At 44.3% G+C, this 25,278-nt stretch overlaps 1 protein-coding gene across 3 annotated transcripts in view; it reads right to left on the bottom strand.

The window, feature by feature from the left end:
- Positions 1-25,278, bottom strand: part of LOC119964802 (WD repeat-containing protein 47-like) — a 116,699-nt gene that overhangs the window by 54,036 nt on the left and 37,385 nt on the right. For all 3 annotated transcript variants that reach the window (XM_038794809.1, XM_038794810.1, XM_038794808.1), the window contains 5 exons: positions 24,027-24,829; positions 20,166-20,304; positions 12,578-12,756; positions 12,048-12,311; positions 11,331-11,424 (listed from right to left, as the gene is read on the bottom strand). In XM_038794809.1, the coding sequence (XP_038650737.1) occupies positions 11,331-11,424; positions 12,048-12,311; positions 12,578-12,756; positions 20,166-20,304; positions 24,027-24,829 (1,479 nt within the window). The remainder of the gene's footprint in view (positions 1-11,330; positions 11,425-12,047; positions 12,312-12,577; positions 12,757-20,165; positions 20,305-24,026; positions 24,830-25,278) is intronic.

Raw genomic sequence — 25,278 nt, forward strand, 5'->3', positions numbered from 1 at the left:
ATTATAGGAAGGATAGCAGCACGGTAGCATGGTGGTTAGCATAAATGCTTCACAGCTCCAGGGTCCCAGGTTCGATTCCCGGCTGGATCACTGGTCTGTGCGGAGTCTGCACGCCCTCCCCGTGTGTGTGTGGGTTTCCTCCCACAGTCCAAAGATGTGCGGGTTAGGTGGATTGGCCATGCTAAATTGCCCTTAGTGTCCTAAAAAAATAAGGTTAATGGGGGGGGGGGGGGGGGGGGGGGGGGGGGTTTACTGGTATAAGGTGGATACGTTAGCTTGAGTAGGGGTGATCATTGCTCGGCACAACATCGAGGGCCGAAGGGCCTGTTCTGTGCTGTACTGCTCTATGTTCTATGATGTGGAAGCATTGGAAAGGGTGCAGAGGAGATTTACCAGGATGATGCCTGGTATGGAGGGAAGATCTTCTGAGGAAAGGCTGATGGACCTGAGGCTGTTTTCGTTAGAGAGAAGGTTAAGAGGTGACTTAATTGAGGCATACAAGATGATCAGAGGATTAGATAGGGTGGACAGTGAGAGCCTTTTTCCTCGGATGGTGATGGCCTGCACAAGGGGACATAGCTTTAAATTGAGGGGAGATAGATATAGGACAGATTGTCAGAGGTACGTTCTTTACTCAGAGAGTAGTAAGGGCGTGGAATGCCCTGCCTGCAACAGTAGTGGACTCGCCAACATTAAGGGCATTTAAATGGTCATTGGATAAACATATGGATGATAAGGCAATAGTGTAGATGGGCTTTAGAGTGGTTTCACAGGTTGGCGCAACATCGAGGGCCGAAGGGCCTGTACTGCGCTGTAATGTTCTATGTTCTATCTTCATTTAATAAACTGCTGCTTCGCTTTCTATTTATGTTTCTACTTCACGTTTTATTCCTTAGTATTACTGGGCCTATTCACTGAGCTGTCCTCAATCATTGTACCCTGTACTGTGGCCCTTTTTGATTTTTGACTATGGCTTCTCTGCCTTACACTTTCCCCCTTACTGCCTTTTGTTTCTGTCCCCATTGTACATCCCTCTGACTTCCTGCATCAGATTCCATCCCCCTGCCACATTAGTTTTAAATACCCCCCATGGACATTGGTTTAGGCCTCAACAACCGTTGAACCCGATCCAGTTCATATCGCCGGGGGTAGAGGATTGGTTAATTAATAGAAAGCAAAGAGTGGGGATTCATGGGTATTTCTCTGGTTGGCAATCAGTAGCTAGTGGTGTCCCTCAGGGATCAGTGTTGGGCCCACAATTGTTAACAATTCACACAGACGATTTGGAGTTGGGGACCAAGTGCAATGTGTCCAAGTTTGCAGACGACACTAAGATGAGTGGTAAAGCAAAAGGTGTAGAGGATACTGGACGCCTGCAGAGGGATTTGGATAGGTTAAGTGAATGGGTTAGGGTCTGGCAGATGGAATACAATGTTGACAAATGTGAGGTTATCCATTTTGGTAGGAATAACAGCAAACGGGATTATTATTTAAATGATAAAATATTAAAACATGCTGCTGTGCAGAGATCTGGGTGTGCTCGTGCACGAGTCGCAAAAAGTTGGTTTACAGGTGATTAAGAAAGCGAATGAAGGTTTGTTCTTCATTGCTAGAGGTATGGAGTTCAAGACTAGGGAGGTTATGCTGCAACTGTATAAGGTGTTAGTGAGGCCACACCTGGAGTATTGTGTTCAGTTTTGGTCTCCTTACCTGCGAAAGGACGTACTGGCACTGGAGGGTGTGCAGAGAAGATGCACTCAGTTAATCCCAGAGGTGAGGGGGTTGGATCACGAGGAGAGGTTGAGTAGACTGGGACTGTACTCGTTGGAATTTAGAAGGATGCCGGGGGGGGGGGCCTCAAAGGGGCAGATGGCCTACTTCTACTCCTAGTTCTTATGAATGAACCAAGGGCGGTAATAATTTGTTTTCACAGGTACCACGTGAAGGAGAAGGTCCAGAGTTGGGTGAAGTGGGCAGGAGCTAGTATACGTATAAACCAAGACTTAACCATGGAGCAGACGAGAAGACGGGAGGGCCTTCAGTCGAGCGAAGGCGGCACAGTGGTGTATCCACGAAGTTGAGGGTGACCTACAACTCAAAGGATTTTTACTTCGAGACGTTGGAGGCTTTTGTGAAGGCTGAAGGATAGGGGCAGAAATGAGAAATAGGACTGGGGTCTGGTCTTGGGCAGAGGATAGGGTGGTGGAAGGTTTTGTTTCCGTTTTTCTTATTAATGGTTTAAGGGTGTTAAGTTGCTTGTTTAGGAAGGATAGGAGTTGTATTTTTTCACGATGGTGGTTTTCTGGGGTTTGTGTTTCTGCACGGAGTTTGTTTAGTTGTTTATCTGATGGGTATTTATTCAGGGACTGGGCATGGGGGAGGGGATTGGGAGGGGGGGGCTGGGTAGTGGCCTCCACACTAGCAATGATGTGAAGATGCCGGCATTGGACTGGGGTGAGCACAGTAAGAAGTCTTACAACACCAGTTTAAAGGTTTGTTTCAAACACGAGCTTTCGGAGCACTGCCTCCGAAACTGCCATGCTCCGAAAGCTCGTGTTTGAAACAAACCTGTTGGACTTTAACTTGGTGTTGTAAGACTTCTTACTGTCCACACTAGCAAGCGTAAATTGGCTGGTAAACAGGGGTGTGGTGGGGGAGGGGCCTTTGTCATTGGAGCCTTGTCGAACAGGTTTCGATGGGCCTGAGGGGTGTGAAAGGTGGGGGGGGGGGGGGGGGAGAAAAAAATCGATACTGGGAGAGGTGTTTTCAAGAGGAAGTGGATGAGGATATTTTGGGAGGGGATGGGGGGGGGGGGGGGGGAAGAGAAAGACAGGTTTGATGGCAACAAAGGAACAGGCCGGGCCAGATCCAGTGGGCAGGGCTCGGAGTTATAGTGTGGCGGTTAAGAGGGTCTTTGATCGACTCAATTGTCGCGAGAAGCCTCTCGCTAGATTCAATGGCCTCTAAGTCACGCCCAACTGGTTTTTGATTTCAGATTCTTAGCATCTGCCGTACTTTTCTTATGTATGAGGTTTTATAATTTAAGGTGATGCTGGATCTGAAGGCAATATAAGTCAGTGAGGTTATGGGTTACCAGACCACCATGTGAGTTTAAGGTAATGATAGGAGAGTTTTGGATGAGCTCAATTTTATGTAGGGTGGAAAATGGGAGACTGGCCTGCAGAACATTGAATAGCTAAATCTACAAAAATAAAAGACATTGATACGGTTTTAGCAGATGAGCTGAGGTCAGGGTGAAATCAGGCAAAGTTACGAAGTTGGAAGTCTCAATGGATATGCAGTTGTAGCTGAGCTTGGAGTCAAATTAAAGCAAAACTATTCGGCCTCTTACAGTTGTCAAGATGAGAGATATAGTTGGCAGCTAGGGAATGAAGTTTGTGGCACGGGCCGAAGACAGTGGCTTTGGTTCTTCTCAATACTTATTTGTGGAATATTTCTGCTCAGACAGTACGAATGTGATGTGTTTTTTCACACAACGAATGGTTCGAGTCTGGAATGCACTGCCTAGAAGCGTGGCGGGTGGAGGTAGCTTCAATCGAGGCATTCAAAAGGATTTTAGATGATTACTTGAATGGAAACAACGTACAGGAATACGGGGAAATAGCATTCATTTGGAGAGCCAGTGCAGATACCATGGACTAAATTGCCTCCTTCTGCACCGTAACAATTCTGAGATTCTGAGGAGGTTAGACAAGCAGTGTGGCAAACCAAAGGCATATGGAGATATGGCAGTTACATTGAATTTGATGTGAGAAGCATACATCTGAAACCTGACATTGTGTTTCCAGATGAGGGGCAGTATACACATGACAAATGAGTGGGGCCAAGGATGGATCTTTGGAGGAACCGTGATGAATAGAAGGTACCGTACGTGATTCTTTGGCTACAACTGGATGGACAAGAATGGAACCAGGTGAGGGAAGTTGCACCTAGAATCATAAAATCCTTCCTGTGCAGAAGGAGGCCATTTGGCCCATCGAGTCTGCACTGACCTTCTGAAAGAGCACTCTACCTAGAGCTCACCCCCCTGCAATCCCATAACCTCATCTAGACAGTGACCCAAGGCCAGAATTGAACACGGATTCCTGGTGCTGATGCAACAGTGTTAACCACTGTGCTGCCCATGCATCTAGCTGGATGGCGCAGTAACAGTTTTGGAGGATGGTGTGTCAATTAAGTCAATGGATGCAGACAAGATTGAGGAGGGATACCTAGCCACTGTCAGTCACATAGGATGTCATGTGACTTTGAGGTGCACCATCCAGTACTGTTGCAGTGGTGGAAATTTGATGGAATCATGAAATTTTCAGGAGGCCGTTTATTCTCTCACATATGTGCCCACTGTTTGAAAAAGCAGTTTTTAAACTAGTTTCACTCTCTCCCTTTCCCAGTAGCCCTGCATTTTATTTTCCTTCTTATAAAATTCCCTTTTGAAAGTCGCAACTCCCAGCGGGAATGGGTTCCAGTACTTACAGGTACGGGATTATGTCAGGAAGCAGGTGTCATCCTTTCCCGACCTGCTGCCCCCGGGGCTGCAGGGCAAGGTGATTTTGAAAACAGGAATTGCGAGAGTGGGGTGTCAGAGATCTACAAGGAATTAATGGGTTGGGAGGGAGACCCGATAGGAGAAGTCAAACGAATGTGGGAGGAGGAACCAGGGAAGAGGGTGGAGGCTGGGTTATGGGAGGAGGCTCCGAAGAGAGTGAACACATCTTCTTTGTGTGCTAGGCTCAGCCTTATTCAATTCAAAGTGGCGCATAGGGCGCAAATGACAGTGGCCAGAATGAGCAGGTTCTTTGAGGGGGTGGAGGACAGGTGCAGGTGGCGCACAGGGGGCCCACATGTTTTGTGCTTGTCCAAAGCTGGAGGGCTGCTGGCGGGGGTTCGCTGCCGTTATGTCCGAGGTACTGAAGGTAAAGATTGCCCTGAACCATCAGTTCTTTTGCCAGTCACCTTGAAAAGGAGGGACGGCAGTATTGATTAAGGAGAATATATCAGTACCGGAATGAGCAAGAGAAAATGTCCTGGAAGGGTCATAAGAACAAAGAAAAGTACAGGACAGGAACAGGCCCTTGTTCCTCCAAGCCTGTGCCGATTATGATGCCCGAACTACATTAAAAAGTCTGGTACCCTGACTCGGTCCGTATCCCTCTATTTCTTCCCTATTCATGTATCCATCCTGGTGCCTCTTAAATGTTGCTAATGTGCCTGCTTCTACCACATCTCCTGGCAGCGTGTTGCAGGCACCCACAATTCTGTGTGAAAAAGTTACACCGCAAATCTCCCTTAAACATTCCCCCTCTCACCTAGAACCTGTGCCCCTTGTAATTGACACTTCCAGATTTGGAAAAAGCCTCTGACTCTCCACCCTGTCTATGTCTCACATAATTTTGCAGACCTCTATCAGGTCTCCCCTCAGCCTCCATCTTTCCAGTGAAAATAATCCTCGTTTATTCAACCTCTCCTCATAGCCAACACTGTCGAGATCTTGCAACATCCTGGTTAACCTTCTCTGCACTCTCTCCAAAACTTTGACGTCCCTCTGACAAGGGCGGCACGTTAGCACAGTGGTAAGCACTGTTGCTTCACAGCACCAGGGTCTCAGGTTCAATTCCCGGTTTGGGTTTGCTGTCTGTGCAGAGTCTGCACGTTCTCCCCGTGACTGCATGTATTTTCTCCAAGTGTTCCGGTTTCCTCCCACAAGTCCTGAAAGACGGGCTTGTTAGGTGAATTGGACATTCTGAATTCTCCCTCTGTGTACCTGAACAGGCGCTAGAGTGTGGTGACTAGGGGATTTTCACAGTAACTTCATTGCAGCCTACTTGTGACAATAATAAAGATTATTATTATAATGTGGTGACCAGAACTCCAAATGCAGCCTAACCAAGGTTTTACGTAGCTGCAATATGATTTTCCAACTCCTGTACTCAATGCCACGGCTGATGAATGCAAGCATGCCACGTGCCTTCTTGATCACCGTGGCCACCTGTGTTGCCATTTTTAGGAAACTGTGGACCTGCAGGCCCAGCTCCCTCTATGTTAATGTTCCTCAGGGTTCTGCCATTAATTTGATCCTCCAAAATGCACCACCTCACATTTATCCAGATTTAACTCCATCTGTCATCTCTGTGCCCAAGTCTCCAATCTATCTATATTGCGTTGTATCCTCCAACAATCCTTGGCACTATCAGCAATTCTGCCAATCTTCGTGTCATCTGCAAACTGACTAATCAGCCCACCCACATTTTCCTCCAGATCATTTATATATAATACAAACAACAAAAGGTCCCTGCAGAAGACCACTAACTACATATCTCTATTCAGAAAAACATCCTTCCACCAAGCCAGGTCTGTATCCATCTAGCCAGCCCACCCCGAATCACATGTGATTTTAGTTTTTGTACCAGTCTGCCATGTGGGACCTTGTCCCTTACTAAAGCCCATATAAAGTACATCCACAGCCCTTTCCTCATGAATTTCATAGAATCCCTACAGTGCAGAATGAGGCCATTTGGTCCATCGAGTCTGCACCGACCCTCTGAAAGAGCATCCCAACCTCGGTCCAATCCTTCACCCTATTCCTGTAACCAAATTCAGGGACAACGTAGCATATTCAATCCACCTAACCTGAACATCTTTGGACCATGGGAGGAAACCAGGGCACCCAGAAGAAACCCACGGAGACACGGGAAGAATGTGCAAACTCCACACAGGCAGTTGCCCAAGGTCGGAATCAAACCCGGGACCCTGGTGCGGTGAAAGTTATAGAAAACAACAATCATAGTATGATAAGGTTTAGGTAAGCTACGGAAAAGGATAAGGCACAATCTAGTGTACAAACAATTAATTTGAGGGCGGCCAATTTCAGTAGGGGAAGAATGATCTGTCCCAGAGTACGTTGGAATCAAAAATTGGCATGCAGAACTATAATGGAACAATGGGCTACCTTTAAAGAGAAGATGGTTTGGGTACAGTTGAGGTACATTCCCACTCGGGGAAAAGCAAGGGCTACCAAAATCGGAGCTCCCTGAATGGCGAAAGTGATAGAGAGCAGGGTGAAGCAGATAAAGACAGATGCTAGATTGGTAATAAAAGTCAGAACCAGGTCAAGTATAGAAATGTTCAGAAAGCAAGCGTAAAGGAAATGAGAAGTAAAGGGACTGGCAATCAAAACATTTTCTACAGGGATATAATTAGAAAAGGGGTAATAAAGAGGGGGAGTGGGGCTGATTAGGGACCAAAAAGGGGAACTATGCATTTAGGCAGAGGGCATGGCTGAGGTACTGACAGGAGAGGTTCAACATTGAATTGTAGGAAAGATTTAGCAACAGGCAAATACATAAGTAGATAAAACAACCAACATTAAAATTCTTGTGCCAAATTCTGTTGAAAAGAACAAAGAACAATACAGCACAGGAACAGGTCCTTCGGCCCTCCAAGCCTGTACCGGTCACGATATCACCACTGGCCAAAACCTTCAGCATTTCCTTGTGCCGTATCCCTCTATACGCATTGCATCCATGAATTTATCGAGATGCCTTTTGAACGCCATTAACGTATCTGCTTCCACAACCTCCCCTGGCAACACGTTCCAGGCACTCAGCACCCGCTATGTAAAAGCCTGCCTTGCACATCTCATCTTTGCCCCACAGATCTTAAACCTTTGCCCCCTGGTGACTGACCCCTACACGTTGGGAAAGAGTGCCTGCCCATCAATTCTATCCATGCCCCTCATAGTCTTGTAGACCTCTATCAGGTCACCCCTTAACCTCCGTCATTTTCATGAAAACAGTCCGGGTCTATTCAGCCTCTCCGCATAGCTAACACCCTCCAGACCAGGTAACATCCTGGTAAACCTCCTCTGCACCCTCTCCAAAGCCTCCACATCCTTCTGGTAGTGTGGTGACCAGAATTGTGCGCAATATTCCAAATGCGGCCGGACCAAGGCTCTATACAGCTTTAGCATGACTTGCCAGTTTTTAATACTCAATGCCCCATCCAATGAAGGCAAGCATTCCGTATGCTTTCTTGACTACTTGTCCACTCGTGTTGCCACTTTCAAAGATCTGTGGACCTGCACGTCCAGATCTCTCTAACTTTCTATATTCCCAAGAGTTTTGCCATTTACTGTATATTTCCCCTCTATGTTAGACCTACCAAAATGCATTATCTCACATTTGTCTGGATGAAACCCCATTTGCCATTTCTCTGCCCAAGTCTCCAGCCTATCTTTGTCCTGCTGTATCCTCTGACAATCCTCAACACTATCTGCCACTCCACCAACCTTGGTGTAATCCACAAACTTACTAATCAGACCAGCTACATTTTCCTCCAATTCATTTATGTATACTACAAACCGAGGTCCCAGCACAGATCCCTGTGAGACACCACTAGTCACAACCTTCCATTCAGCAAAACGTTATACTGCTACCCTTCGCTTTCTGTGAGAGCCAGTTTTGCATCCATCTTGCCACCTCACCTCTGATCCCGTGTGACATCACCTTTTGTACCAGTCTGCCATGAGGCACTTTGTGAAAGGCTTTACTGAAATCCATGTAAACAACATCCACCTCTCTCCCCTCATCAATCATCTTTGTCACCTCCTCAAAAACCTCGATCAAGTTCGTGAGGCACGACTGTCCCTTCACAAAACCATGCTGTCTATCGCTAATGAGTCAATTTGTTTCCAAATGGGTATAAATCCGGTCCCCGAGAATTCTGTCCAATAATTCACCTACAACCGATGTGAGGCTCACCAGCCTATAGTTTCCACGATTATCCCTGCTACTTTTCTTAAACAGCAGTACCACATTAGCTATTCTCCAGTTCTCTGGGATCTCACCTGTAGTCAATGAGGATACAAAGATGTCAGTTATGGCTCTAGCAATTTCCTCCCTTGCTTCCTTGAGTATTCTGGGGTAAATCTCATCCGGCCCAGGAGAGTTATCTCCCTTAATGTCTTTTAAATTACCCAATACCTCCTCCTTTTCGATGTCAACATGACCAGACTGTCCACACACTCTACCCAAGAATTATCTTCCACACAATTTCCTTTTCTTTGGTGAACACTGTTGCAAAGTACTCATTTAGTACCTCGCCCACTTCCTCTGGCTCAACACACAGATCCCCCCCCCACAGTCCTTAAATGGTCCAATCCTTTTTCTGGCCACCCTCTTGCTTTTTACATATGAATAAAAAAGGTTTAGGATTCACCTTAATCCTACTTGCCAAGGACTTTTCATGACCCCTCCTAATTTCCTGCTTAAGTGCCTTCCTTTTTTTATACTCCTCAAAAGTTTCGGCTGTCCCACCCTTCAGGAATGTACAGTAAGAGGTCTTACAACACCAGGTTAAAGTCCAACAGGTTTGTTTCAAACACGAGCTTTCGGAGCACTACTCCTTCCTCAGGTGAATGGAGAGGTATGTTTCAGAAACATTTATATAGACAAAGTCAGAGATGCCAGACAATGCTTGGAATGCGAGCATTTGCAGGTAATCAAATCATTACAGATCCAGAGATAGGGGGTGATCCCAGGTTAAAGAGGTGTGAATTGTCTCAAGCCAGGACAGTTGGTAGGATTTTGCAAGTCCAGGCCAGATGGTGGGGGGGTGAATGTAATGCGACATGAATCCAAGATCCCGGTTGAGGCCGCACTCATGCTTGCGGAACTTAGCTATAAATTTTTGCTCAGCAATTCTGCGTCGTCGCCTGTCCTGAAGACCGCCTTGGAGAACGCTTACCCGGAGATCAGAGGCTGAATGCCCTTGACTGCTGAAGTGTTCCCCGACTGGAAGGGATCATTCCTGCCTGGTGATTGTCGCACGATGCACATTCACCTGAGGAAGGAGCAGTGCTCCGAAAGCTCGTGTTTGAAACAAACCTGTTGGACTTTAACCTGGTGTTGTAAGACCCCTTACGGTGCTCCCAATGTTCAGCTGCCAATCCTGCCCTTCCTTTAACCACGTTTCTGTGATAGTTACAACATCATAGTTCCAAGTACTAAGAAGTGCTCTAAGTTCTAAGTTCATCTGCCTTACCTGCTGTACTTCTGGCGTTGAAACAAGTACATGTCAAACCACTGCATATGAGCAGACAGGGTGATGTTGTTCTCTCTTTCCCCATCAGTCATTACACCGTCTAAGCTAACGCTATGCTTCCCACCCCCGTGCCATGCTAGTTTAAATCCTGAGTGACTCGAGCAAAATCACCCAGCCAGGATATTGGTGCCCCTCCAGTATAGATGCAACCCATCCTTCTTATACAGGTCACAACTGCCCAGGAAGAGATCCCATACCCTTCCTCCTACTGTTATGTAAACATTTTTAATGGGTTTTACAATGTATAAATATCCAAATGGCTGAAAATTCTTTGTCATGTCGGTAGTGGCACCCCGAATAGGGTTTCTCATGTTAATCTTGTTAATAAACTGTACAGCTCCCAATTAAATCGTCAGGGGCAGCTGGACACCATCATCACAGCTTCTCCACAGTTTTGCCGCTAAAGTTACTATCTGCTGACATACTCAAAAATTAATATTTGCCATTTGAAGAAACCTTTATCACACTCCAATCTGAACTGACCATAATGCTCTCCAGAAACCACAAACTCAATCTCTTGTTCATTGTGCTTTTGCTACATCTTCCCTCACCTGACTGCCTGCCTTGGTTACAGCCTGTAAATATACCAGGAATGTACTGCAACACCAACACTCACAAAAAACATTGAATAAGTGAACATCAATTAATGGTAACCAAAACTAAAATATAATAGAAAATCTGACACCTAATCAGTGTACACACATGCAAAAGAGTCAGATCCTATGCAAAAATAGTCAGTCTTTTAAGCAACTAATGCAAATGAAAAATAAAAGGCGACAGATTTTGAAGAACAAAAAGAACAATCTCTGAAAGAACAAAACAAAACACAAAAAGCAAACCATGGCTATTTATAAATTCTTACATCAACAAAAAAAGGATTGCATTTTTAAAAATTCCATGACAATAGCAAGAGAGAAATGAACATGTACAGAAACGTAAACACAAAAGACAGAGATAGAAATCAGAACCCAAAGAGAAGCAAAAGGTGAGAAAATCTAAAAGCAGACATGATAGACAGAAGACTGACCATAGTTTTCAAAGCTATACTAAGTTACTAGTATGCACAAAATTGGCAGAGACATTAAATTAATACCAAACAATTAAACACTCCATTAATAATCCACTTCTGAGAGAATCTTTGTTAGTTAAGTATAAACAGCACATACCAATGAATTCTGACATTAGTAAAGTTTAACAAGTGACAAGTGTACCTCTTCATCCTTTGCTCCATTTCCACTGACCGAAGCATTTTCCACTACTGGTGAACCTATTATGACATCTTTTGATGAAGACAAAGAATCTGCACTACATTTAAAAAAAAAGCTATAGTTAATTACACTGGAGTTCCTTTTTAAAAATTTAGGACAGTGTACCATTGATTAAAAAAAAATCAAGCTCAAGAAGCAATTAACTAATTGTCAAGTATTTACAGCAGCAAATATGCCAGGACATTTTGCGAGCTGGTGAAGACACGGTGGGCTGAATGGCCTCCTTCTGCACCGTAACAATTCTGTGATTCTCTGACAATGTAACAAATCATATTGCTTGGATTGCAGTTTACAACTCTACTCACTCGTAATTACTTGGTTTTCAAACCATGTAAAAATGTAATCTCATCATGTTACTATTGTACTAGTTTTGTCAACATCTGAGCTGTGTGTGAGACAGGGATAAAAAAAAACACAATCTGATTTGGAATGGGCTAGATCCGTTCGGTTTATACCATCTCAAAGGCTGGCTCAGTGCATAGCTGATTAAACGGAGAAAGTATTTGGTCCACAGAGAATATTGTAAATGTAAATGCTTCACTGCATGTCAATTATTTATACATTATAAATATCTATAAAAGGAGATTTGCAAGAAAATCATGAATCGTTTTTCACAAATTATAGTCATGTATTGATGCAGTTGAAATATATACATCTTACCTTTGCACGGCAAAGAATGAGGAGCTATCAGGATAGGGGGATGCATTCCCTGTGCTTGGTTTATTTGCAGTGCTTGTGCACTGGCTTGAGCCATCAGATAATCCTGAATGCTGCTGATTAACTTCAAGTGGTGTTACAAAATTAGTGGCTGAAGAGCCATTTTGTCCATTTAGCTGGTTTCCATTACACTGTTCGTTAGGAGACTGCACCTCAGTGCTAAGATTATCCATTCCTAGGTTTAATTCTTCTAGCTTTTGCATCGATCTGTTTAAAAAAAACAAAAATCAAATTGTGCCATCCACTTTATCAAATACACAGCATTTAAAAAATATTTATTATAAAATTTTACTACAGATATTCACGCTGACTGTTACATTGTTTTTCACGAAATTGTCATATAAATGCATTTTTTACAAGATACGATATTACTGTGTAAAGAAACAAATTGTTTTTTTTTGGGGGGGGGGGGAAAGAGAGAGGAGAAAAGGAATGTAGGGTATGGTGGCATTTGTCTCAGGGTGGAAACTGACTTGTTAAGGAACTGCTCTGTAAGGTTCTGCTGCTGGCTTGCTCCATTATCTTCATTGACCCCTCCTTCCAGTAACATTTGCTGGTACATTTGCTTTTGTTGCTCCTTTTGCTCTAGATGCTGTTGGTAGCGCATTCGCTGTCGATAGTACTCTTGAAATTGATCTGTGGAATCCCTTAGCTGAGAGGTTAAAGAAATTATTAAATTGTTTGCATTTATAAGACTATCTAAATTTATTCAATTTTTAAAAATACATTTCAGTATAATCAAGAAAAATCTTGTGGGCAGTAGTAGGAATTGTATACTGCTGTTCTGTCAAGAAATCCGCTTGTATTTTATAACAAGGAAATGTCATTTTGAATTGCATTCTGCATAATAATAATCTTTATTATAGTCACAAGTAGGCTTACATTAACACTGCAATGAAGTTACTGTGATCCTACAAGTCCTGAAAGACATGCTTGTACGGTGAATTGGACATTCTGAATTCTCCCTCAGTGTACCCGAACAGGTGGCGGGCAGAGTGTGGCATAATAAAACAGCAAGATCAGAAAATATGGATCCCGAGACAGTACTTGGGCTCATTCAAACAACTCCTTCCAGCAAGGACAGACTCTAAGCAATCTATTTACCCCTTGAGAAATGAAATAAAATCGGAGGTAAAACTTCCCTCAAAAAGAATCCTCCAATAATTAAGGGCAGCACAGTAGCATTGTGGATAGCACAATTGCTTCACAGCTCCAGGGTCCTAGGTTCGATCTCGGCTTGGGTCACTGTCTGTGTGGAGTCTGCACATCCTCCCAGTGTGTGCGTGGGTTTCCTCCGGGTGCTCCGATTTCCTCCCACAGTCCAAACATGTGCAGGTTGGGTGGATTGGCCATGATAAATTGCCCTTAGTGTTCAAAATTCTATGATCTATGATTAACCTAGGACAAAAGTTCGGCACAACATCGTGGGCCAAAGGGCCTGTTCTGTGCTGTATTTCTCTATGTTCTAATAGTTAAGTGAATAAGCATAATCCAGTAAGGAGCGTAATTCAATAAGGACTCAGATACTGATGTGGGCTGAGTAGCCTTACTTGGTCTTTGGAACACGAATCTTGGCTATAGGGATGCGGACCGAAATGTATGTATTGATGTTGGCTAATAGAAGGAATAGCTGAACTATGGTAACCCAAAACAACTTGATTTGTAGAAGTACCCCACGAGGTACTTGAGGTTTCATGCTTCTGATGTAATGCAGTCCATTGAGAGTTCAATTTCAAGAATAGTGAAGAAAATGATAGGGTCGGAACTTTTTGGTTGTTTTTGTTCTTTTGGGGATGTTATGGCTGTAACTTGTTTGTCTCCCTGGGGGGGGAGGAGGCGTGACCTTCGTTTGGGGTTTTTGTTTATTGCTGCACTTGGGTCTCTTTTGAGGGGTGAGGGAGGGTCGTGTTGGTTGAATGCATTGGGTTTTGTCTTTTCTCTGGGGGTTATTGTCCTTTGTTCCTCCTTTTTATTTCCTTTCTTCGTATGTTGTTAGTGCTGTTTACACCAATGTAGTATGTGATTAGAGGGGGGGGGGGTGGGGAAAGAAGGGGGGGAAAACAGTGCAGGGTAGGATGCTAGGTGCCATGGCCGGGGGCTGCCAGGTTAGCTGGGTGGGGTAGTTTACAAAAGTGCAGTGGGGGTGAGCAGAGGCTGATTACATGGAAACTGAGAGGGTTGAATGTGCCGGTCAAGAGGCCCCATGTAATCACACATTTGAGGAGCTTAAAAGTGGATGCGGCAGTCGTGCAGGAAACGCACTTTAAGATCAGGGATCAGACCAGGTTAAGGAAAGGGTGGGTAGGCAAGGTCTTCCATTCAGGATTAGATTTGAAGACGCAGGAGGGTGGCGGTCCTAATAAATAAGCGGGTAGCATTTGAGGTGGAGAATATAGTGGCAAACTCCGGGGCGGTAGGTTTTTACAGTGAGTGGGAAATTGGAGGAGATACTGGTGGTGTTGGTGAATGTTTGCGCCCCAAACTGGCACGATGTAGAGTTTATGAGGCGGGTGCTGGGGAAGATCCCGGACCTGGACTTGAACCGGCTGACCGGTCGAATCAGAGATCGGGGTGGGTATCAGCAGTGAAGAGAGAATTGAAAGGGTTTATGGAGCTTATGGGAGGAGTGGACCAGTGGAGATTTAGTAGGCAGAGTGAATATTTGTTTTCCTCCCATGTACATAGGGTGTACTCCCGATCGACTCAATCGGGTTAATTACTAGGGGGCATAGATTTAAGGTGCGAGGGGCAAGGTTTAGAGTAGATGTACGAGGCAAGTTTTTTTACACTGAGGGTAGTGGGTGCCTGGAACTCGCTGCTGGAGGAGGTGGTGAAAGCAGGGACAATAGTGACATTTAAGGCGCATCTTGACAAATACATGAGTAGGATGGGAATAGAGGAATACGGACCCAGGAAGTGTAGAAGATTGTCGTTTAGTCGGGCAGCATGGTCGGCACGGACTTGGAGGGCCGAAGGGCCTGTTCCTGTGCTGTACTTTTCTTTGTTCTTATAACTACTTTGTAATGGACAGGACGTTGTTGGCGGGGGTGGTCAGTTCGCCGCAATGGGTGGACTTGTAGGTGGATCGGGGCGGGGGGTTCAGCGCCCGCAGTGGAGTTTAAATGTGGGACTGTTAGCAGACAAGGTGGTTTGCGAGTGGGTGAGGGCTACTATTTGGGGGCACGTAGAGTTGAACGACATGGGGAAGGGTTCGGCAGCCACGCTATGGGAGGCATTGAAGGCAGTGGTGAGGGGGTGTTTGTATCAATATGGGCGCATAGAGACAAGACGGAGCGGGCGGAGATGGCGAGGTTAGTGGATAAGATCCTGCAGATGGATAGGAGGTTTTTGCAGGCCCCTGAGGCGGGGTTAGAGGGAGCGGCAGAAACTCCAGATGGAGTTTGGACTGATATCTGCAGATAAGGCGGTGGGACTTTTGAGGAGGGCTAGGGGGGCAGTCTATGAATATGGGAAAAAGGCAAGTAGGATGTTGGCACATCAATTGAGGAAATAGGAGGCGACGAAGGAGATCGGAAAGGTGAAAGATAGGAGGGCGAACATGGTCTTGGACCCGGTGATGGGTGAATGGGATGTTTGAGGACTTTTGAAAGAAGCTATATGATTTGGAACCACTGGCCAGGGTGGGGGGAATGAAACGTTTCTTGAACGGGTTGGAATTCACGAAGGTGGAGGTCCACCTGGTGGAGGGACTGAGAGCCCCCATTGGGCTGGTGGAGGTGTTGGAGGGTAGGGGGGCGATGCAGGCGGGGAAGGCACTGGGCCCGGATGGGTTCCTGGTGGAATTTTATAAAATGTTTTGGGGGGACCTGGGGCACTTGCTGGTAAGGGCATTAAACGGGGCGAGGGAGAAGGGGATGCTTCCCCCTATGTTTTCACCTTAATTTTAAAGAGGGAATAGGACCCGGCCAATTTCATTGCTGAATGTGAACTCTAAGTTTCTGGCCAAGATCTTGGCCTCACGGATTGAGGACTGCATGCCGGGGATGATAGGGGAGGATCAGACGGGGTTTGTAAAAGGGAGGCATCCGTCGGCTAATATTAGGCATTTGTTAAATGTTATAATGATGCCCCCCAGAGGGACGAAGTGTGGAAGTGGCGGTCACCATGGATGCAAAAAAGACCTTTGACCAGGTGGAATGAACTATTTGTGGGAGATGTTGGGGTGGTTTGGCAATTATATCGGACGTCGACAGAGATAGTGCGGTGAACCGGGTGAGATCGGAGTATTTCAGGTTGCACCGAGGGATGAGGCTGGATTGCCCATTCTCCCTATTGCTCTTTGCCTCGACGATAGACCCGTTGGCGATGGTGCTTAGGGCGTCAAGGGATTGGCAGGGGATAGTGCAGGAGCATAGGGTCTCGCTGTATGCGGACAATCTACTGCTCTATACATCAAACGCGTTTGAAGGTATTGGGGGATTATGGGCATATTGGAGGAATTTGGCTGGCCATTCAGGTGGCGCGGGGGCGGGAGCAGCTGCACAAGCTGAATGAAGGAGGATTTTAGGAGGTGAGATGTGCTTCCAATGTTGTTGGCAGGATGGGTACAATTGGTGAAGATGACAGTTCTCCCGTAGTTCTTATTTGTGTTCCAGAATTTACCGATCTTTATCCCAAACGCTTTTTTTTTTATAAAGGAGGGCGAATGCACTGATTTTGGGGTTTGCCTGGGTGGGCAAAGCCCGCGGGTCAAGAGGGTGCTGCTTGGGCGGGGACGGGGACAGGGGCAAGTTGGCTCTTCCAAACTTGATGAATGGTTAGCAAGTGGGTAGTGATGGAGGGGTCGGTATTGGAGCAGATGAAGGCAGCCTCTTGTAAGGACGAGTCCAGGGGCACTGTTGACGGCGCCTCCGCCGTTCTCGCCAGCCAGGTACTCCACAAGCCTGGTAGTGGTGGCGGCCCCGAGAGTGGGGGGACAGTGGCAGCAGCACCGAGGCTGGTGGGGGCCTCGGATTGGCCACCGATCTGTAGGAATCATAGGTTTATTCCAGGGAGGCTGCATGGGGGGTTTCAGGGGTGGAGACAGGCGGCGATTGAGCGGTTTGGGGATCTATTCATTGGGGGCAGCTTTTCGAGCTTGGAGAGGTTGGTGGAGGAATTTGAGATGCCCAGCAGGAACAGGATCTAGTATTTGCAGGCGAGGGATTTTATTAGGAAACAGGTGCTGACCTTTCCTCATCTGCCATCGCTGGGGCTACAGACAAGGCGGTGTCAAAAACGGGTGGGTGAGGGCAGAGTGTCGGAAAGCTATAAAGAGTTACGGGTAAAGTAGTAGCATGGACAGAGGATTGGTTAATTAATAGAAAGCAAAGAGTGGGGATTAATGGGTGTTTCTCTGGTTGGCAATCAGTAGCTGTGGTGGTATGAATGTGAGCACTGCCATTGGTGCAGAGCATTGGTTTCCCATTGGCTCTGGCTGGTCATATGCCTCTCATCCAATTGGCTGGGACTAGTCATGTGACTGCTCACCAATTGGTCGAGAGGCAAGTAGACCCCGCCTCCGAGGCGGTGTATAAGTACCCAGAGTTCCCGGCAGTCAGCCTTTCTCTGGAGTTGACCACCGGGCTAACAACTAGCTGATTAAAGCCACAGGTTGGATCTTCATCGTGTCTCAAGTCCAATTGATGGTACATCAGTAGCTAGTGGTGTCCCTCAGGCATCAGTGTTGGGCCCACAATTTACATAGATGATTTGGAGTTGGGGACCAAGGGTAATGTGTCCAAGTTTGCAGATGACACTAAGATGAGTGGTAAAGCGAAAAGTGCAGAGGGTACTGGAAGTCTGCAGAGGGATTTGGATAGGTTAAGTGAATGGGCTAGGTCTGGCAGATGGAATACAATGTTGACAAATGTGAGGTTATCCATTTTGGTAGGAATAACAGCAAAAGGGATTATTATTTAAATGATAAAATATTAAAACATGCTGCTGTGCAGAGAAACCTGGGTGTGCTAGTGCATGAGTCGCAAAAAGTTGGTTTACAGGTGCAACAGGTGATTAAGGGAAATGGAATTTTGTCCTTCATTGCTAGAGGGATGGAGTTTAAGACTAGGGAGGTTATGCTGCAATTGTATAAGAAGTTATTAAGGCCACACCTGGAGTATTGTGTTCAGTTTTGGTCTCCTTACTTGAGAAAGGACATACTGGCACTGGAGGGTGTGCAGAGGAGATTCACTAGGTTAATCCCAGAGTTGAAGGGGTTGGATTACGAGGAGAGGTTGAGTAGACTGGAATTTAGAAGGATGAGGGGGAATCTTATAGAAACATTTAAAATTATGAAGGGAATAGATAGGATAGATGCGGGCAGGTTGTTTCCACTGGCGGGTGAAAGCAGAACTAGGGGGCATAGTCTCAAAATAAGGGGAAGTAGATTTAGGACTGAGTTTAGGAGGAACTTCTTCACCCAAAGGGTTGTGAATCTATGGAATTCCTTGCCCAGTAAAGCAATAGAGGCTCCTTCATTAAATGTTTTTAAAGATAAAGATAGATAGTTTTTTGAAGAATAAAGGGATTAAGGGTTATGGTGTTCAGGCCGGAAAGTGGAACGGAGTCCACAAAAGATCAGCCATGATCTCATTGAATGGCGGAGCAGGCTCAAGGGGCCAGATGGCCTACTCCTGCTCCTAGTTCTTATGTACGCATGTTAATGGATTGGGAGGGAGCCCCGATAGGGGTAGTGAAGCATAAGTGGGAGGAAGAGTTAGAGAGGGAGGTGGAAGCTGGGTTGTGAGAGGAGGCTTTGAGGAGAGTGAATGCATCCTCTTCATGTGCTAGGCTTAGCCTGGTTCAGTTCAAAGCAGTTCACAGGGCACATATGACTGTGGCCAGGATGAGCAGGCTTTTTAAAGGGGTGGAGGATAGGTGTGGGCGGTGCGCGGGTGGGTCCGCGAATCATATCCACGTGATTTGGGCCTGTCCAAAGCTGGAGGGATTCTGGCGGGGGTTTTCTGATGTTATGTCGGAGGTCTTGAGGATGAAGGTGGTCCCAAGTCCAGAAGTGGCAATCTTTGAAGTGTCAGAAGACCTGGGAGTCCAGAGGACAAGAAAGGCCAAAGTCTTGGCCTTTGTCTCCCTAGTAGCCTAGAGATGGATCTTATTGGAATGGCAGGACTCGGAGCCGCCGAAACCGGGGATTTGGGTGAGCGACCTTGCAGAGTTCCTCAGACTGGCAAAGATAAAGTTCGCCATGAGAGGGTACCCGGTGCAGGGGTTTGCCCAGAGATGGCAGCTGTTCATCGACTGCTTCGAAAATAGTTAAGATGTCAGCGGGGAGGGTGTAAAAAGGAGGTAGGGGAGGTGGAGAGTGTGAGGTGGAATGGTGGGGTGTTAAGATATTTATTTGCAATCATTACATCAAAATTTTTGAAATACTAAATTAGCCATTTTGAACTACGTTTTCTTCAAGATTGAATCTTGTGATTGCTTTTCTAATTTTTGCCAGATTAGTGAACACCCAAGTCAAACAAATCACTAAATGAACAATACTGAGCAGCTTGAGACAGATAGGCTGTTGGAGTTGGAAGATTGGGAGCTGCCATAATCTTTAAAATGAAATGAGTGAACATCGCAGAAATTATTAGCTAAATGCTTAATTGGAGATATGAATGCTAAGAGTTATCAATAGAAATATAGGATAATGGAGAAATAAAAAATAAATCACTCCTGCTTGCTGAAGTGTCTCCAAGATGCTCTCAGGATCAGTTTCAATGTATTCTAAGCTCCATTCCTTCTTTACTGACCACACCATGCACAATGAATGCAGTTTGCAATGTTACTCTCAGTTACAGGTGGTGTTGCAGCAAATGGATTGATGGTCAGAGTTCAGCCTTTTCCTGAACTGAAGCCTCTGATAGTTACCCTCAAAAACACAGCATCAAAGTTTTATTCTTTGGAAGATGGACAAGTTTCACATCAATGCAAGCTGTCATGGTATACATATGCAGACTGATTTTTTGTTTTGTCTATGAACAAATACTGCAAGGCACAGGTATAAAAGAAAATTACCTGAAGAGGTAATATTGATAAAATAAATCTAACATTTACCTCATTATTTTCCACTTTAGTGGTGGCTGCATTTGGTGCTACTTCTATGGAATTGACAAGTGATGCTCGATCTAGAATCAAAGCTTCACCATTATCGCTATTAGGAGAATGCTGAACTCTGGGTACTGGGGATTCTGTCCTATAAGACATAATGAAAAAGAGTGGAGAGAAAAGGAAAAGGAGCTTAATATTCAAAATAATTCATCAAATATAAGCACTATTTTTAAAGAACATGGAAGAACCAAACAAGGAGAAAGGAATTATTCCCCTCAAAAGCATTACTTGTATTTTGGGTACAAAAGACTTTCATCCTCTCAAAAAATCAAAACATTGCCCTGAACTGCGATCCTTAGAGGTGATTACAATTTAAACCTGTATGTGGTAGAAATCACATCACAGGTGGATGTAAGTGCTTTGAAAAGTGTGTATTTTTTCCAATGTTTTGATTTTACTTCAGAAAGGAGAATTTTAACTTTCATATTGATTGGGAAAGCAAACTAGCATGTCAGAAATGTAGTGAAACCAGGATAGTTTTTTGCAGTAATATTTCTTAGATCCAACAAGGGGACAAGTCACATTAGATTTATTAATGAGTAATGAGCCAACATTTATCAAATAGCAATAACAGAATGAGTTCCACATAATATTTAAAGGGATAATTGCAATACAGCCAAGATTCTAGATTTAGGTATACCTGACTTCAATGGGATGACAGACTGCCCAAAGCAAACTCGGCAAATTAATGGGTAAAAGGACGGATGATAAGTGGGAGGTGTTCAAAAATGAATTTGAGATACAGACCAGTACCCTAAGTGACAAGGGCTCTACTTGACTGAAAAGACAGAGATGGCAACTAAAGAGGAAAGACATAAAATAATCTCCATATCCAGAAAGACCCGGGCAGCATTCAGGTTTGGGATGATAAGTGGCAAGTAACATACAAGCCACACAAGTGCCAGGCAATTACTATCCCCAACAAGAGAGGATCGAACCATCGGACTGCGCATGTAGCTACACCACATAGTTCAAGAAAGCAATTTACCACTACCTTCTCAAGGGCCAATTAGGCAAGGGCAACAAATAGTGGCCCAGACCACTACCCATAAAAAAATTAACTAAAAGAAAAATCTATATAAAATGTAAAGAAACACACGGATCATGGTAAATGGGGAAAGAACATCACCAAGAGTGACAAGACAGAAAGCAAGTGCTACAAAGAAGAAACATGCAAGGGATATCAAAATCAACATGCATTTTACAATTATACAGTAAAAGTATGGTAAGGAGCTTCTTTAAGATTAATTGGATTAAGATTCCCCAACACCATCTTTAATTTTCTTATATGAGATGTTATTTTAATTTCCATTTTGAGAACTACTTCAAACTAAATTGGGCAAGTAGAATAAGGGAACAAAATTAAATTAATAAATGGTACATTTAAGGCTGATTTTTAGAAAATTTGGGGGGAGTTTCTTCACATCAAGAATTACTTCCATGATAAAGTATGACAGAATGCCTGTTTGGATGCTGTTTCAAGTATAAGGATAGAAGTCTTCATTTGTGGGTTTCTGAGAGACTTTTGCTGATCTCAAAGTGTCTGCCTCCACATGGCATGGTCACATGACTAAAGAAAGCTGGAGGTGTCAATCAGACACCTGTTATATTTCAAAACTCAAACATCTCCCTTTCATATAGAAATAAAGATGCCAACATCCCCTTTTTCCTCGTGAACAAAATACACATTGGCAAGCATGATTCTGTTACCCACTATTCTCATGCATTAACAACTGTTTAACTAGTTGGTCTCTGCACATGCATTGCACCGTCTTTAAATCATGCACGTCACTTAATGGAATGCATGCCGTTGACTGTTCTGGATGATGCTCTTTGTCTGAAGAGTCTTGCTCCTGTGGCCCTTGTTGCTTTCATGGCTACTGTTATCCCATTGTTGTTGATAGGGCTTGTGGACCTTGGGGCTTGATGGTCCTTCTGTACTAGGTACAGATGGTGAGATCCCTTCTCCCAATCCAGCCGATTGGCGAGAAGGAACAGCCTACTTGTTCAGATATGCCTGCGGTTGTGCCGGTATATTTGGTCGAGTTTTTTAAACTCCCGCTTTGAGTGGCCAAATGTGGAGTTGTGGGTCATTCTTTCCTCCTGGTACATTTGTGTTGTCCCTGAACTTTGTCTGGTCAGATCGCACACAGCTTGGTAAAAAAGCTGCTTCAGCTGAGGAGTGGCCGTTGCGTCCCATCTATGATCTGGAACTCAAGATCTTCCTTCTTGCCATTTCATTGGGTTGTCAGATTAATTTGTCTTCTCGGTAGGAGTATCGTGCCATCACATAGCCTCAGTCTTACTTTGAGGGCTTTATTTTTGGATTGCCATGTTTAGCTACTTCACGGATCTTTGAAGGTCAATATGTAGCATGGCGCATATGCGTCTGACACTTCTGGTTCGTTTGATACTTTCCTTCTGCGGTTATCATGGTAACAGTCAATTGGTGTATAGTTTTTAAATCAAGCTCATCTGCTGAAATCTCTCCAATGGCCAGTTGTATCAGTTTGATTTGCTTCTTTCTTGGCAAACATTTGTGGCAAAAATAGCCTGCTTTTTTGCAGATAAAACAGTGCTTTCCCCACACTGGACAATCCTCCTTTTGCTGTGCATGTTGCACTCCGCAGTATTTGCATTCTGTTTTTTGTCTGCAATTGCTCAGCTCTTTTTGCCTGCACCATCTCTCAGACTAATGCATCCCCTGCCATTCATATGCTCAGGCTGATGTTTCACAACTTCTGAATTTACGACAGATCTATACCTTTCTTTAGCATCAGTTTTTCATCTTTCAGTATTCTTTCTTTCATCATGGGGTCTCTCACTCAAAGGACCAATCTTTAATCAGATCATTTTTAGCTGTCCAAATTCACGTGATTCTGTTAGCTGCATTACTGCCGTCATGTACTGTTCAATGGTCTTGTTTTCACTTTGAACTCCAGTGCTGAATACATAGTTTCCAGGGTTCAAATGCACATTTAAGGCTTTCAAAATCTGTCTTTTTTTCTCTGCTCGTCAGATTTAGGGTCATCAAGTCTTTTGCAACCTCATAGTTTTGTAACTGGAAAAACTGTCAGTTTTGCCATACATCATTTTTCAACTGAACTGGAGATGGGATTGGAAATTTAACTGCAGACACTCACTCAGTATTTACTCGCAGAACTGTGTTTCCTTTTTCTCTGCAGCCAGTGATTTCACTGAGCCAAGGTTCATTTCTTTCCTATCCAGGATTCGAACTTTGGTTTTTCACATGGGCATTTTTTAATTCCCACCAGCTCTGGCCACTCGCCTGGAAAAGGAGTTTATACAGTACTTCACTGCAGCATTCCTATGAATACTTCCTAATTTATCAGTCCACCTTCTTTCTATCAAACAAAAAATGAGTATGTTGGGAAAGTATAAATAATTACTTGGTAGTACAGAACTTGGAGTATTGCTAACAGAGACATGTGGTTGAACCTTTCGACTTGCACTCACCAGGATAGTTGTAAGAATGCTAATTTTATACTGCCTCAGTAAAGGGTGGATATTAACATTTCTCCATGTGCATTACAAATGGTTGCTCCCTTTGCAATTTGGTGCTCTCTTGTAGGTCCTGATGAGTGCAAGCTGAAAAACCTTTGACAGTACACAACTTCTAACCGGAAGTATAAATATGAAAATATAATCAGTAAAATTTGTAATGGTTTATTCTAAACTTTAACGGCATATTTATTGCAAATGATTAACATATCACAAGATACGTCTGTTAATACAAAGCCTTTTATCCAAAAAGTAATAAACATATTAGTACAAAAATAAACTAACCTTTCTGGCGATTCCTCGTATATGCTGTGACAATCCGTGTTTTCCAGCATGAGACTTCTGGAAAGATTTTGCGTGCCAGGATAATGAAAGTTTGCAAAAGAATGAGACATTGGAGAACTTCTGTTCACTATATCAGCATTACGCTTCTCCTGACTAGTCAGCCCATACGACAAACCATCTAAAGCTGGGTTCAAGGAACGTGACATGTATGCATCAGCAGACTGTGGGCGCCTCATTGGTGATGATGGGTAAGGAGACAGTTTATTAATTAGAGGTGTTAAAATATCAGAGTATGAAGATCTTGTGGGTTTTACAAGTTTATCTGTATGGATGTTCAAAACCTTTTGTTCAAAAGCACAGGAGAAAGTATCAGGTGATAAATTTTGAAGCCACGAGAGAAGGCTCAAATCCAGATCATCACAACCATTTCCACACAGCAAATCAATTCCAAGCAGGACTTCACTCTCACTAATTTCTTCACCGGTGGCTCTACTCTGACAGAATTCCACACAAGACTCATAGAGTAAGCCTTTAATGACAAGTTGAAATAATCTGTTATTGCTGGCTTTGAAACCAGCTTCACTCAGTTTTCTGTCAGCGGGGATGAATTCTGCCACCATGATACAGGACTCATCAAAGCATTGGACACGAGCAGTGCTGGGGTTCCAATCCTTGAATTCTGCATGGTTTGTTAAGCGAGGAAGGGTAAGCAATAAGCAGAGTTTGCTGTAGTCATCCTTGGAGGGACAATATTCTTCTAGTACATGTAAACACTTCACAGCCTCTTGCATTGTATACTCCAGCTGAAACAAATAATATCCAAAAATCTATGAGTTTTTTAGTGCAAGTATATTTTAATACAAGTCTAGTTTTACTTTATAAAGTATGTTCATAATGCTAGAAGTAATACCCTTCTCAACAGAAGATCCAAACCAAAATCCTAATTTTATTTTAAACATTTATGGTCTGCCCATCCTTATTGTAACTTTTACTTGTCTCAAAGTATGCAATTGAGGAAAAACTTGTAATAATAATAATCTTTATTGTCACAAGTAGGCTTACATTAACACTGCAATGAAGTTACTGTGAAAAGCTCCTAGTCGCCACATTCCGGCATCTGTTTGGGTACACAGAGGGAGAATTTAGAATGTCCAATTCACCTAACAGCACGTCTTTCGGGACTTGTGGGGGGAAACCGCAGCACCCAGAGGAAACCCACGCAGACATGGGGAGAATGTGCAAAGTCCGCACA

This window comes from Scyliorhinus canicula, chromosome 4, assembly GCF_902713615.1.
Source record: "Scyliorhinus canicula chromosome 4, sScyCan1.1, whole genome shotgun sequence".
Taxonomy (NCBI): domain Eukaryota; kingdom Metazoa; phylum Chordata; class Chondrichthyes; order Carcharhiniformes; family Scyliorhinidae; genus Scyliorhinus; species Scyliorhinus canicula.